This window comes from Pogoniulus pusillus, chromosome 33, assembly GCF_015220805.1.
Source record: "Pogoniulus pusillus isolate bPogPus1 chromosome 33, bPogPus1.pri, whole genome shotgun sequence".
Classification (NCBI taxonomy): domain Eukaryota; kingdom Metazoa; phylum Chordata; class Aves; order Piciformes; family Lybiidae; genus Pogoniulus; species Pogoniulus pusillus.
This window is the reverse complement of record NC_087296.1, coordinates 11,409,440-11,424,543: the sequence shown is the minus strand read 5'-3', so window position 1 is coordinate 11,424,543 and position 15,104 is coordinate 11,409,440. Positions and strand designations below refer to the sequence as shown.

General features: G+C 49.4%; 1 protein-coding gene across 6 annotated transcripts in view; it reads right to left on the bottom strand.

The window, feature by feature from the left end:
- The window catches only part of NCOA7 (nuclear receptor coactivator 7), a 105,824-nt gene that overhangs the window by 31,406 nt on the left and 59,314 nt on the right, over positions 1–15,104 (bottom strand). For all 6 annotated transcript variants that reach the window (XM_064170270.1, XM_064170268.1, XM_064170274.1 and 3 more), the window contains 4 exons: positions 5,586–5,665; positions 4,623–4,730; positions 3,706–3,807; positions 1,589–1,714 (listed from right to left, as the gene is read on the bottom strand). In XM_064170270.1, the coding sequence (XP_064026340.1) occupies positions 1,589–1,714; positions 3,706–3,807; positions 4,623–4,730; positions 5,586–5,665 (416 nt within the window). The remainder of the gene's footprint in view (positions 1–1,588; positions 1,715–3,705; positions 3,808–4,622; positions 4,731–5,585; positions 5,666–15,104) is intronic.

Below are 15,104 nucleotides of genomic sequence, written 5' to 3'. Positions count from 1 at the left end.
ATGCAGAATGTGGTTGCTCACCACCCACTGACCGATGCCCAAGCAGTGATCTGCCCCTCCTGACCAACTCCTCCCAGTTTACATACTGGGCATGACATTCTGTGGAGTGGAATGGAATATGCCTCTGGTCAGCCTGGGTCAGGTGTCCCAGCTCCCTCCCAGCTTCTTGGGCACTTGCTTGCTGGCACAGCATGGCAACCTGGAAAATCCTCAGCCTCTACTTGGTAACATCTGAGAGATCTCTGTGTTACCAACCACAGCCCTGCACCAGCTACTAGGGAGAAAATCAACTCTACCCCAGCTGAAATCAGTACTTCTGTTACAACAGTTAGCATGCCCAGCCTTAAATCCCAGGGAACTTTAAACCCCAAATATGCAGACATCTGAGACCAGTATCAACAAGAGCAGATGTATCAAGCAGACAGTTCAAGGTCTTGCAACCTTGAGAAAAGAGGATTAAAATACTGCCAGAGCTGTGTGCCTTCTAAAACAGCTGCTGGAAAACTGAGGATTGCAGTCCCAGTGGGAATGTGTATGTTGTAAGAATGCATGTGAGGAAAGAAAAGAGAAGAGGTAGAGAGAAAAGAAGAAGCAGAGAGAAAAAACAGAGAGAAGAGGCAGAGAGAGAAAAAGAGAAAAGAAGAGGTGGAGAGAGAAAAAGGGAGAAATAAAGAGGAGAAGAGAAAAAAAGAGGAGAGGCACAGAGAGAAGATGCAGAGAGAGAAAAAAGATAGAGAAGAGGTGGGAAGAGAAAAAGGGTGAAGAGAGAATAAAAGAGAAGAGGCAGAGAGGGAAAAAACAGAGAGAAAAGAAGAGGCAGAGAGAGGAAAAAGAGAGAGGAGGCAGAGAGAGGAAAAGGAGAGAGGAGGCAGAGAGAGGAAAAGGAGAGAGGAGGCAGAGAGAGGAGGCAAAGAGAGAGAAAAGAAGAGGCAAAGAGAGAGAAAAGAAGAGGCAGAGAGGAAGAAAAGAGGTGGAGAGAAAAAGGGAGAAGAGGAGAAATGAAAAAAGAAAAGAGGAGAGAGAAATAAAGAGAAAAGGAGAAGGAAAAAAAAAGGTTGGATTATGCAATATTTATCTTTCGATTGCAGCTTGGTTGCCATTCATTAGGAACTGCAGAAGCAACATGGATGTGTTTGGAAATGCTGCTCTGGAAATAGTTAAAATTTAGCTTAAAGCCATAAATGAAACAGACATGGCTCAGTTTCCAAAAGCATTGCACAATGGAATGGAACTGGACAAGTAATCCTGACAAGTCGTAACTCTAAAGTGCAGTTCTCTCTGTATGTAGCAATACACTCTTCAAAAGGTCCTGCTGGCAAGTCACAGTAAGGGAATGAAGGCAGGTAGAAGAGCAATTATTTCATTAAGCAATTATCATAAGTGATTAAACCATAAAAAGAACAAAATGATAGAGCCTGCAACCACAGTACCAACACACAAACACAGCGGAGCCAAAGCCAGCAGAATGCTCAGACTCTATACAAATGTGGAGCACATCTGACTCCTGAAGTATTGCTGTCTTACTTATCCAAACAGATCCTGCTTCCAGAGCACCTCAAAGGATGCCCCAGAGCCAGGTCCCACCTACCTTGCCATCTGTGAAGTAACGACAATTCATCTTCAGAAACTTGACCACCACAGGCTCATCCTCTTCTGAAGTGGAGGACAGGACTCTCTCAATGGGTTTGAAAGCCTTTCTTGCCAAATCAGCATCCTTGGAAAAAGCATACAAGCTCAGTCTGGAGCAACAGAACCAGAATCACACAATGGTAGACTGTGGACAACTAAAAGACCAGGTTCAACCAAGTAGTTTGCTTTTGCTTGAGGAAAGAAAAGTGCTGGCTCTGTACTTACGCTTCATGCTGTGCTCTGTGTGGGGAAAAAACACCTTTGTAACATCACAACGAATCTCCATGCAAATGACAATGACAGGCAAGAAATGGAAACACACCAAGGCAAGGCAGCTCAGTGAGTTTCCAGGAAGCACAAGCATTAAAAAGAGGACTAGATCTAGTCCTGCCACACGAGCTACACTGGAGATCTCTGCACGCTGAGATTGCTGGTGTGAGTCCTTGTGCAGCTGGCACTAAGGCTAAACCCAGTTACCCACTGCAGGCTTCTCTCCACTTCCCTTTTCATTAGTTATGGATTTGAAATGTCTAATTGCTTTCACATCAGTAGGTGGACAGCTAAACTCCCTAAAATTACTGTCTAAGCCCATGTTGGTCACTCACTCTGCTAAGGAAAACTAAGTTTAGTTTAAGAGGGACAGGGATCTGCTGGAGAGAGTGCAAGGGAAGGCTATGAGGATGATGAGGGGACTGGAGCACTGCCTGGTGAGGAGAGGCTGAGGGACCTGGGGCTGCTTAGTCTGGAGAAGAGAAGACTGAGAGGAGATTTCATAAATGTCTATAACTATCTGAGGGCTGGGGGTCAGGAGGTGGGGCACAGGCTCTGCTCACTGCTCCCTGGCATAGGACAAGGAGCAATGGATGGAAGCTGCAGCACAGGAGGTTCCAGCTCAACACAAGGGGGAACTTCTTGACCGTAAGGGTCCCAGAGCACTGGCACAGGCTGCCCAGGGAGGTTGTGGAGTCTCCTTCCCTGGAGCCTTTCAGGGCCTGTCTGGATGTGATCCTGTGTGACCTGAGCTAGATTGTATGGTTCTGCTGTGGCAGGGGAGGTTGGACTGGATGATCTCTTTGGTTCCCTTCCAAACCCTAACATCCTGTGATGTTAAGGCCTTCAATAAAGATTGAGTCCAGCAGTCTTGTTTATTCAAGACAAGTCTATGAACCACCATAATTCCTGAACTAGTAAAACATCCTGAGATCAGACTGAACTAACAGCCTCCTCTGCTCAAGAATCTTGATGAAGGATCAAGGCTCTGGACTGCAGAGCAGCACAGAAATCTCCAGGGTGACCAGTAGGATGAGGGAAGTGATTTCCCCCCCTCTGCTCTCATGAGACCCCACCTGGGAGTACTGCATCCAGCTCTGGTGCCCCCAGCATAAGAGAGACATGGAAGTGTTGGAGCAGGTCCAGAGAAGGCCACGAATATAAGAGGGTTGGAGCACCTCTCCTATGGGGACTGGCTGAGAGAGTTGGGGCTGTTCAGCCTGAAGAAGAGAAGGTTCCAGAGAGACTTTTTAGTGACCTTCCAGTACCTGAAATGGGCCTACAAGAAAGGCAGTAAGGGACTGGACCAAATCTTGAGGAGGGCAGATTGAGACTGGAGATTAGCAAGAAATCATTGACAGTGAGGATGGTGAGACACTGGCACAGGTTGCCCAGGGAGGCTGTGGCTGCTCCCTCCCTGGAGGTGTTCAAGGCCCGGTCAGATGAGGCCTTGAGCAACCTGTTCTAGTGGGAGGTGTTCCCATGGCAGCATAACTGGAAGCAGATGATTTTTAAGGTCCCTTCTAACCCAAACCATTCTGTGAATCTCTGAATAAACTCTTCTTTAAGAGCTACACACTACACCATTCCCAATGACAGACTCTGCACCCAGCTGAACCTGTTTCCACGCTCAGGCAGAATTCCTTTCATTTGGAATGCTGTAGGAAGATGGCAGATTTTGTGGTACAGCAAATTAAAACTCGTGGCACTCGATGCACAAGGTCTGAACTGCAACCTCAAAATCTCAGCTTCAGAACCAGGAATGCCTTTGTGAGGCTAAGGGCAGGGAAGCAGCGTTTGACTCACAGGCAGTTTGTCGTACTCGGCGTCGGACGACGAAGGAGAGACAGGAGCACCAGGACTGAAAGACGACAGCCTCGCAGCACTCGTTTCTGGCACAAAGAGAATCTGAACACAAACAGAAAGACACCAGCTTTAAAATGCTATTTACTGCCACTGCTGTGTTCTACTGAGACAACCCAATCCTGAGCACTCGGTGCAAGGCAGTCCTCAACTGCCTACAACTACCTACAACTGTCCTACAAATGTTTACAACTACCTGAAGGGAGGCTGTAGCCAGCTGGGGTTGGTCTCCTCTCCCAGACACCCAGCAACAGAGCAAGGGGACACAGTCTCAAGTGGTGCCAGGGGAGGTACAGGCTGGATGTCAGGAAGAAGTTCTTCACAAAGAGTAATTTGCATTGGACTGGGCTGCCCAGGGAGGTGGTGGAGTTGCCATCCCTGGAGGTGTTGAAGCCAAGCCTGGATGGGGCACTTAGTGCCATGGTCTGGTTGATTGGCCAGGGCTGGGTGCTAGGTTGAACTGACTGAGCTTGGAGGTCTCTTCCAACCCCTAACATCCTGTGATATATATTTATTACATGTATATCCCATATGCATTATACATAGCACAATGTATTATATCCAGCATTTATCTGGGCTTCCCAAGAATTCAGGTCTCTTGCAACAGCTACATTGCCCTCCTGAGCTTCAGAGCCTTCCTTAAGTTTACTGACAGCAGATAAATAACACAAATCAGATATGGAAATTACAAAACTCCCTTCCCCAGCTCCAGGCAATGAACTGGTGAGCTCCCCTTGGAGGGATTTAAATGACCATTCCTTATCCTTGTCTTTAAGTACATAATAGATACATGAAAGCAGTAAAGAGCTGTTAAATAATCAGGTTTCAGGTATTAAAAGGAACAACCATAAAAGCCTTACCTGGCCTGGCACAATCGTCTGTGTGAAAAGTTTATTGAGCTCCACCAGCTTGTTTGGGGTGATGTTAAACTTTAGTGCTATGCTGTTTATGGTGTCCTGATTCCCAGCCTGAAGAAAGAATTGAAGCTTAAGATACTCCAGCAAACACATTTGGCAGACCAGCTGAACCCAAGCCCTCTGACAAGCTGTTTGCAGGGAATAGGTTTGATGATCTCAACACAGCCTCTGTTTACCAGCCTACATGATAATCCAGTAGCAATACAAAGGGAAAAAAACAGTCATTCTTTCACATTCTGCAGTAGATAAAATGGAGAGGTATTATAGGTGTCCCTCTCCTTCTCTCATCAAGCTTTCTAGCACCACCTCCTTACTTAGAACTGGTCTGGCAAGTGGGGAAAGGACTCACACCAGGAAGTTCACAACAGCTTCAGCAGTTGCAGAGGCCAGGCAATTGTGCTGCTTCCAGCTGGGACTGTGGCCTTTCCCACTCCCTCTGCATGATGGGGAGTGGAGTGCAGACCCCAAGAGGGACCTAGACAACTCACAGAGACCTTCTGGGTAGAGCTAGAGCTCTGAGCCAACACAGCAGTCACTGGTGCCCTGCTCTGGCTTAGAGAGAGAGGTCTCCCATGAAGCACAGCCCAACGACTTGACAATCTAATCAATATAGAGGAGTGGAAGTACTTTTCAGCATAGTGAAACAACTGCTCTAATAAAAAGCCATGGTGCAGAAGTAAAAACAGGACTGGCAGCCATGAGAAGAGGCAGAGGAGCCAGGCTGAGTGCAAGATGTCAGCCTAGCTCTCCCCACACGATGGTATCTGGGGCTGTCCCTACTGAGATAGGCACAAACTGCAGGCAGGTTTCACTTGGTGCCTTCACTTTGTGCACTGGCTCCTTCTTAACCCCAACAACTCCCCCTTCAAAACAGCAGAGATGGAAAACCCCAATCCCAATACTTACAGTGTATTCTATGGTACCATGGGGTTTCTGAGAAACCATTTTCTTCTCTTTCTTTTCATTGGTTTTGTTTTGATTGTCATCTAAAGAGAGGGGGAAAAAAAAGTCAGTATTCATGTAACTGACTTTGATGGTATTTCCTACCAGCAAGCTCTGAAAGATTCAGAGGATGTGCAAACTGCAGCTGTGACTAGGAAGAAAAGGACACATCCACAATATCTATCCAAGCCTCTAAACTGCACCACAAGGCAAAACTTCATCAACCACAGCAAGTTTAATAATCTCAGGAACTCTGCAAGAGTAACATATACATGATCCCACTTCAACAGAGCACTGCTGCCCTGGTTTTCCCCATGATTCCACATAACTCAGATGCTGGATAGAAGGGCTCTGTGTGAGGATATGCTCTCAAGGCTGAGGCAGAAACCAGTAGATGAACACTGATGCTGAACCCGCATCTGTACAGGCACAACAAATAATGGCTCATCCCCCCCTTCACCACCAGTGCATCATATTTAAGTACTACTTTGAACTCAGAAGGTGGAAGCCCTGCAAAGCAGACGAGCACACAGTCAAGCATCAGAAAGCACAACACTTGTTCAGGAGGCATCTTCCACCAGCTGCAGCACCTAAGAAACCCTCTCAGGACCCACAAGGCACAGCTGAGCTCTTGGAGCACGGTAGGATAGCTACTTCCCATTCTTAGCACAGCAGAGGTGAGCAAAGCTGGGGAGCACAGAGGGTGCCAGGCAGCCCCAACCCCACGGGGCTCACCCTCCCCAGCCAGAGGCACGTACCTGGGGGAGGTGAGAGTGGCACACAGCCCCAGCTCCAGGAGCGGGGCCGGGGCGAAGAGAGGCCTCGCATGGCTGTCTTGCTGGGCCCTTCGGAGAGCTCCTGCTGCTGCCTGGCCCAGGCTGGCAGAGGTGAGAAGGCAAGGCAGGGCTGAGCCTGGCCAAACCAGCAGCGAGGGTCGGGAGCTGGGGAACACTGCCCTCCTGGGAAGCACACTCCTGCAATCCAAGCCAGCAGCTCCAGGAGGAGATCAGGGAGGAGAGGCTGGGGAACGGCAGCACAGTGCTTCTGGCTCGCATTCAGGCTCTGCTGCAACCTTTGCTATTCCAGAGAGCAGGAGGCAGACAGTAAAAACAAGGGCGAGGACTCTCCTGCCCCACTGTAATGTACACAGAGCTGTGCTGCTCCTCACCCTCTGCCGGCTCTGCTTCAGCGCAAGGTTAATGCTGCGGCTGCCTCAGCATCCTAGGGGCAGAGACTGCTCTCTTAAGAGACTCACAAGAATCAGAAACATATGGGCAGGTGCTCCTGCTCCCCCTCCACTACCTCCCTCGGATGCAGCCATGAGAAGCACTTTCACAGCTCAGGTGGCAAAGATGTTTGCTCCACAAGGTAAGGGAGCATGCGGGGACTGAACACAGTCTAAGTGTGCCTGCACAGCATGCTTGGCACGGAGCAGAGAGATCAGGACAACGCTGGCCTCTCCTGCTCACATTTTGGGACAGAGCATCACCCAATCAACTCAGATATTTTCCCTCTGAGACTGGAGATCTACAGTAAAATGTCTCAAATTAGCACTGCTGCTGCCTTTTCCCAACGTTTGCCTTTCCCACGCCACCCTCCTCAGATCAAAGTCGAAGCAGACTGTGGTGCAGGGTGGGAAACCAGGTAATGACATGAGCAGGTTGTGGATGCTCCCTCCCTGGAAGTTTTCAAGGCCTGGTTGGATGAGGTCTTGACAAACCTTTCCTAGTGGGAGGTGTCCCTGTCCTTGGCAGGGGTGTTGGAACTGGATGGTATTTACGGTGCCTTCCAACCCAAACTGATCTATGAATCTGTGTTGTGTAGGCTGCTCAGCTACAGGATAAAAGCAGCAGTCAGACTCTGTGAACCTGCCTGAATCCAAAATCTGACAGTGTTTGGATGGGTTTTTTGTTTCTTTTTTGTTCACACTCTGGGTTATTTTAAATCCCAGCAAGGAGAGCTTCTGGACACCACCCTTACACTGAGCACAGCTACTTGGCAGGTCTTGGCAACTCCAAACACCACGGTATCCTGGCATGATCTGAAGACAGTGAGCTCCAGAGGTAGTTCTAAAGGCACCCAGAGCTGTGGAGGTGTGACAGAATCAGAGAGTGGCTTAGATTGGAAGGGACTTTAGAGATCACCTACTCCAACCCCCTTGTCTTGGGCAGGGATGCATCTCAACTAGACTTGGCAGCCCAAAGCCTCATCCAATCTGGCCTCAAACACCTCCAAGTAGCATAACCACTCTGGTCAACCTGTTCCAGTGTTTTCACCACCCTTGTACTGAAGAACTTCCTTCTAAGATCCAGTCAAACCTTCCTGTCTCTCATCTTAAAACCATTTCCCCTTCTCCTGTCTCCAGACACCCTGATGCAAAGTCTCTCTCCAGCCTTCCTGTGATCCCTTCATGTACTGGAAGGCAGCTCTAAGCTCTCCCTGGGGTCTTCCTTTTCCAGGTTGAACACTCCCAGCTCCCTCAGCCTGTCCTCATAGCAGAGATGCTCCAACCCTTGGATCATCTTTGTGGCCCTTTTCTGGACTCACTGCAACAGTTCTGTGTCCTCCTTATAACTGAGACAGCAGAGAGAGTGCTCAATAGCCACATTCCTTTCAGACAGAAGCAGATGGAAGAGCTGCACCTATCCACAGGCTGTAGCATAAATGCCACTGGCTACTGTTTGAACTTGAACCATTGCTTAGTGGTGAAGTGACTCATGGTCTGTCTGCACTGCACTACACTGAGGATGGGACTGCAGAGGTAGGAGAACTGACTCGGTGTTAATGCAAATCTGATCACACTGCATGTTCAGCGAAAGGGCAGAGTGGGTGGACTGCACCTCCCAAAGATTTCAGGCAACATGTAAAAGAATGATGTCAAATGAACAAGAAATGAGAAGAACAGGCAATAAAAGGCAGGCCTAGTGCACAAGGACAGGGTACCACAGAATTGTCTTGGTTGGAAAAGCCCTTTAAGATCATCCAGTGCAACCATCCATAAAGCTCCCTAAGCCTGGTGCTAAGCCATGTTCCTCAGCACCATGTCTCTGCTGCTTTGAAACACCTCCAGGGATGGGGATTCAACCACCTCCCTGGGCACCCTGTGCCAGTCTTTGTGGGGGGTGGCTTCTTCTCCCAGGCACCCAGCAATAGAACAAGGGGACACAGTCTCAAGTTGTGCCAGGGAAAGTATAGGCTGGATGTTAGGAGGAAGTTGTTGGCAGAGAGAGTGATTGGCATTGGAATGGGCTGCCCAGGGAGGTGGTGGAGTCACTGTGCCTGGAGGTGTTCAGGCAAAGCCTGGCTGGGGCACTTAGTGCCATGGTCTGGTTGATTGGCCAGGGCTGGGTGCTGGGTTGGACTGGATGAGCTTGGAAGTCTCTTCCAACCTGGTTGATTCTATGATTCTATGAACCCTCTTGGGGAAGAAGTTTCTTGCCTGTACCTGGATTTTCCTGCCTGACTGTAAGCAGGATGTTGAATTTGCACAAGAACTGGGTTCCTCACCACACATCCAGGTACCAAATGACTCAACAGCTTCTCCAGGCAAGTGACAGAAAGCAAGAATGACCTGCTCAGGCTGATCTAAGCACACACGTGGCTGCTTCTTGCAGTTCCCAGGGACACAGTTTGCCTCTGCAGTGCCCTCAGAGAGTGACACACTTTAGCTGTGCTGTGTGGTTTGATCTGGTTTAGGAGTTGATAGCACAAACATTTGCAGGTGGCCAACTTACTGTCAGTAAAGCTTTCACATGCAAAATGCTGTCCAAGGAAGCCTAACCAGAGGCTTCATTGCTCTATCAAACTGATAAGAAGGACACCAAGCAGGAAGCAGGAGCCTGGAAGGGATGGGAGTTCTCAACAAGAATGGCAAGCTCCAGGCAGCTAAGCAGCCCTCCTGTCTAGGACAGCAAGATGTGCACCACTGCATCTGAAGTTTTCTCTGTGAGGATCTGTTTGAAATGTGAGGGGAGGAAAGACCTCCCACCTTCTTCCTAGAGTAAAGCTGCCTATCTGCAGTGTGAACATTTGGAGTCGTGGGGCAAAACAAAGGGGAGCAACCTAAGACAGGAGGTAGGGAGTCATTATAGCAACAGTTAAGGGCAAAACAAGTCCCCTGTGGCAGGTACTAGGTTTCTGATAGAGTAATGATCACAGGATGTCAGGGGTTAGAAGAGACCTCCATAAAGCATTGAGTCCAACTCCCTTGCCAGAGCAGGACCACACAATCTAGCTCAGGGCACACAGGAACACATCCAGACAGGCCTTGAAAGGCTCCAGAGGAGACTCCACAACCTCTCTGGCAACCTGTGCCAGTGCTCTGGCACTCTTACAGTCAGGAAGTTCCCCACTGTGTTGAGGTGGAGCCTCCTGTGCTGCAGCTTCCATCCATTGCTCCTTGTCCTATCCCAGGGAGCAGTGAGCAGAGCCTGTCCCCCCTCTCCTGACCCCCAGCCCTCAGATAGTTCTAAACATTGATTCAATCCCCTCTCAGTTCTCTCATCATCATCATCATCACTTCTGTTACCATGCACCCTGGGTAACTACTTCAGGATGTCATCACAACTGTGGACTCTTCCTGACCTGCTTTTCATTTACCACTCCTAACTCTCTCTCCCCACTGCTATTTCACAAACCTCTATCAGCCTGTGACACGGACTTGGGAGCACACTGTTCACCTGGGCTATCAACATGAGAGACCAAAGTCCTATTACACATCAACACCACCTTAGATTAACTGAAGTCAGCAGCCAAACACCACATCTTTAGCAGTAAAGTGCTCTCTCCTCCTTCAGAGCAGGAGTTTATGAACCAGATTTATCAGCCAGACAAAAGGGAGCCTATGAGCTATGGATGTCCAGTACCCAAGGCAGGTTAAATAGCTCCCATTCATGAGGTCTATAGCTCAACCTGGAGGAATACATGCTATCCTCAACCTACTAAGTGCAAATCACAGCCAAAGCAAAGATGCAGCAATAGAAACATCATTAAGGGCTGCTAACAACTCGTTAAGTACACAGAGTAGGTACATAAGCACCCCAAAAGTGCATCATTATATCCTCCAGACTGCTTGGTAACAGTGTGGTCAAGTTCCTCATCAGCACGGTTAGCACTACACAAATATGCAAGGCTAAATCAACCTTCCACAGAAATACCAACCTGCATGAGGCAATTCACACATTCAGCATCCAGAAACCTCCTCCTTACCCAGAGCTCAGCTTTACTCAGAAAAAAGCATTCTGCAGACTCAAGAGGAGAAGCTGCTCGCACAACCTAGCAACACTGAGAACCAGAGAACCATGGAACTGTCAGGGCTAGCAGGGACTTCAAGGATCAGCCAGTTCCAACCCCCCTGCCACGGGCAGGGACACCCTACCCTAGATCAGGCTTCTCAGAGTCACATCCAGGCTGGCCTTAAACACCTCCAGGGATGAGGCTTTCATCACCTCCCTGGCAAACCATTCCAGGGTCTCACTACCCTCATGGGGAAGAACTTCTTGCTAACATCCAGTCTCAATCTACCCACTTCTAGCTTTGATCCATTCCCCCCAGTCCTAGCACTGCTTGACACACTAAAAAGTCCCTCCCCAGCTTTTTTATAGCCCCTTTCAGATACTGGAAGGCCACAATAAGGTCTCCTTGGAGCCTTCTCTCCTCCAGACTGAACAGTCCCAACTCCCTCAGCTTGCTCTCATAGCAGAGCAGCTCCAGACAGCTGAGCATCCGCGTGGCCCTTCTCTGGACACCTTCCAGCACCTCCAGACCTTTCCAGTAATAGTGGCTCCAGGACTGGATGCAGTACTCCAGGTGGGGTCTCATCAGAGTGGAGTAGAATCCCCTCCCTCACCCTGCTGCCCACACTGCTCCTGCTGCAGCCCAGGCTCTGGTTTGCTCTCTGGGCTGCAAGTGCACACTGCTGGCTCATGTTGACCTTCTTGTCCACCAGCACCCCTAAGTTCCTCTCTACAAGGCTGCTCTCAAGGCAGTCACTGCCCAGCCTCTATCAGTGCCTGGGATTGCCCTGACCCAGGTGCAGAATCCTGCACTTGGTCTTCTAGTTTCTAGTTCAACACAAGCCCTGTGAGAAGAGGCTGAGGGAGCTGGAGGTGTGCAGCCTGCAGAAGAGAAGGCTCAGGACAGAGCTCATTGCTGTCTACAGCTACCTGAAGGGAGGCTGTAGCCAGGTGGGATTGGGCTCTTCTGCCAGGAAACCAGCAACAGAAGAAGGGGACACAGTCTCAAGTGGTGCCAGGGGAGGTCTAGGCTGGATGTTAGGAGGAAGTTGTTGTCAGAGAGAGTGATTGGCTTTGGAATGGGCTGCCCAGGGAGGTGCTGGAGTTGCTGTCCCTTGGAGGTGTTCAAGACAAGACTGCATGGGGCACTTAGTGCCATGGTCTACTTGATTGTCTAGGGCTGGGTGTTAGGTTGGACTGGATGATCTTGGAAGTCACTTCCAACCTGGCCATGACTCAATCCACCCCAAGCTGGCTGTGACTGACAGGGCCATCTCTCAAGTACCCTGCTCTCCTTGTCTGTTTGGATAGGAAGAAAGCCCTCTGGGGTACACCCTGATAAAAACAGGTGGAAATGGGAGGACAAAAGGAATATTGTGCTTTGCCAGACTGATCAGCCAGTAGAGCCTGGGCTGTCTTAACACGTTACAGCAGTGACCCTAGCCTTAAAACAGAAGCCTACCCACTCAAAAACTGGCAAGATGAATTAGATGAAAACCAAATCAGAAACAAACACAAGATTCCCCTCTCTGGTTTTCTTTAAACACCAGGAAAAGCACTCCACACTTCCAATGTGACAAAGAGAGTAATGAAGCACTGGTAAGCACTTCCTTGGGCAGCATCTTCCCCGTTCTCACATGCACTCATTGCATGTGAAAGAGCTTTACTGGCAGTAAGTTGGCCACCTGCAAATGTTTGTGCTATCAACTCCTAAACCAGATCAAACCACTTTAGCACAGCTAAAGTGTGTCACTCTCTGAGGGCACTACAGAGGCAAACTGTGTCCCTGGGAACTGCAAGAAGCAGCCACGTGTGTGCTTAGATCCGCCTGAGCAGGTCATTCTTGCTTTCTGTCACTTGCCTGGAGAAGCTGTTGAGTCATTTGGTACCTAGATGTGTGGTGAGGAACCCAGTTCTTGTGCAAATTCAACATCCTGCTTATGGTCAGGCAGGAAAATCCAGGTACAGGCAGGAAAGCTTTCACAGCACCTTCCTGAGGCCTCTGTTGGATGGAGCTCACTTAGGTTCAGTGGTAGGAATAAGGAGAGGCAGACTTCCAGCAAGGAACACCAGAAAACACCAGCATGGGATTTAAACTGCACATTGTTTGGGTTTTTGGGTTGCTTTGGGAGGCTTTTTTGGGGGTGTGGGTGGGGGTGTTTGTTTTTCTTTACAAGACACAACAGATAGACCTTTTTTCAACCCTTGCTTAGTCTGAAATCAACCCTTTCACACATTGGACTTTTATTTCTTCAACAAAGCCTCCTTGGCAGTGACCAAGGCTTAATGCCCCTGAAAACAGACCCAAGAGAAATCCCTGTGCAACAGTTCCAGCTTTGGACACAGCTCCATGAGTTTAAGCTATGATGAAGCAGTTGCCCAAAGGTACAACTTTACCAACCTTCCTCCTCCGTGCTGCCTGCCACCAGCACTGCAACTGGCTGAGGTCACCAGATGCCAGCCCAGGAAAAGCAGCTCCTGACTCTCTGGGCTAGGGACACCTGAAGGCCAGGGGCCAGCCAGCTGGGAGCAAGACAAGGATGAGGAACACATCCTCTTTGAGCACCAGCATGGGCACCTTATGCTGGCTTAAACTGCTTATGAAAGCACACCATGGAAGGGATGTGGTGACAGAGCCAGATCCATCTTTCCTATCACAAAGGTTGGTGATTACTCCAAAAGATGAGGGATGGGATGCAGAAAAAGAGAGGTCAGTGAGTTTTTACTCACTTTGGATGTAAAGCAGGCTCAGAGGCATGCTGGAGAGAGCTGGGTGAGAAGCTGCAGTCTGACCTTGCTGTGGTCTGACAGGCAGCACTACACAGATTTGCAGAATGGTTTGGGTTGGAAAGAGCCCTAAAGATCATCCAGTTCCTACCCCCTGCCATGGGCACCTTCCACTAGCCCAGGTAGCTCAAGGCCTCATCCAGCCTGGCCTTCAATACCTCCAGGGACATGTTTTGCTTATCAGTGGGTGATTCCAAGGGCATAGTTTACAAACACAGATTAACACCACCAAAACTACAGCCCTGGGACATGTGTCCTACTTCCATCCACTGAGATGCAATCAGCATCTGATGTGCTGCTTACTGCCAGCACTTTGTCACCCAGAGCCTTAGGAGCCTCAGCAAAGAGGAGTTCAGTTTCTGCACACTGCTTGATCCCAAGATGAGACCTGACAAGCTGCAGCACAGACTGATGAGACATGAAGGGACAACAGTGTGGAAAGCCAGGAGTCACAGTGTTAGAAAATAAAACACTATCTGCTGTAGCTTGGTGGTAATATGAACTGCAGGTGAAAGGGGGTCTGGTTTTCAGAGCATTCAGCTTAACTTCCTCCAATTTATTTCAAGCACAACATGAGAACCTGTGGAAGAGGAGAGAAAGAAATGCCTGCCCTGAGGATATCAGGCTTGAGCTATGCAGACTCCATGAGAACCACTCCCTCTTGCTCTGCTTGGAGACCAGAAGAGCTGCTATGTGATTTCAAATGCACTATCTCTGTGCTCCTTATGTTCTTGGCTTATGAATATTCCTGCCTGAAAGAGATAAAAATGCACACCTCATGTTTGAAACTACAACGGGAATGCTCTACCTCTTCTCTGTGAGCAGAGATCCTCGGAGAGCTACTGGGAGTCACTGGGAGGGTAGAGAAGCTTAGGTGCTGACATACCTGGAGGCTGCAGAGGACTACCCTAGCCATGGACCCTGGAAATCTGGGTCAGGGAGGAGGCAAAGAATCCAGCCTGACTGGTCCACAGCCCTCCAGGAAATGCTCAAGAGAAAAGCCTGCAAGAGGTTCCAGCCCTTTTCCCTGAGACAAGAACAAGATACGCTGCCAGAATCAGCTCCAAGGAGCTGCTCATCCCCTGCAGGCACCCAGGGGAAGCTCACAGGATGCCTGCACTCAGCAAGCACAAGACCCAGCAGGTGGCTGGCACCACCTGTGAAAGTGCAGATTAGCCCCAATGTGATGAGCCAGTGGATGCTGGCAGGGAAGGAGTCACCAACCATACAGACACAGAATCGTGGAAATGGTCCTGTTGGAGGAGACCACTAAAATTAAGTCCAACCTTCATCTCAACACCACCACGGTCACTAAACCATGTCCCAGAGCGCCATGGCCACACATTTCCTGAACACCTTCAGGGATGGGGACTCCACCACCTCTCTGGGCAGCCTGTTCCAATGCCTCATCACTCTTGCAGGAAAGAAACTTCTAACGTCCAACCTAAACCTCCCCTGAAAC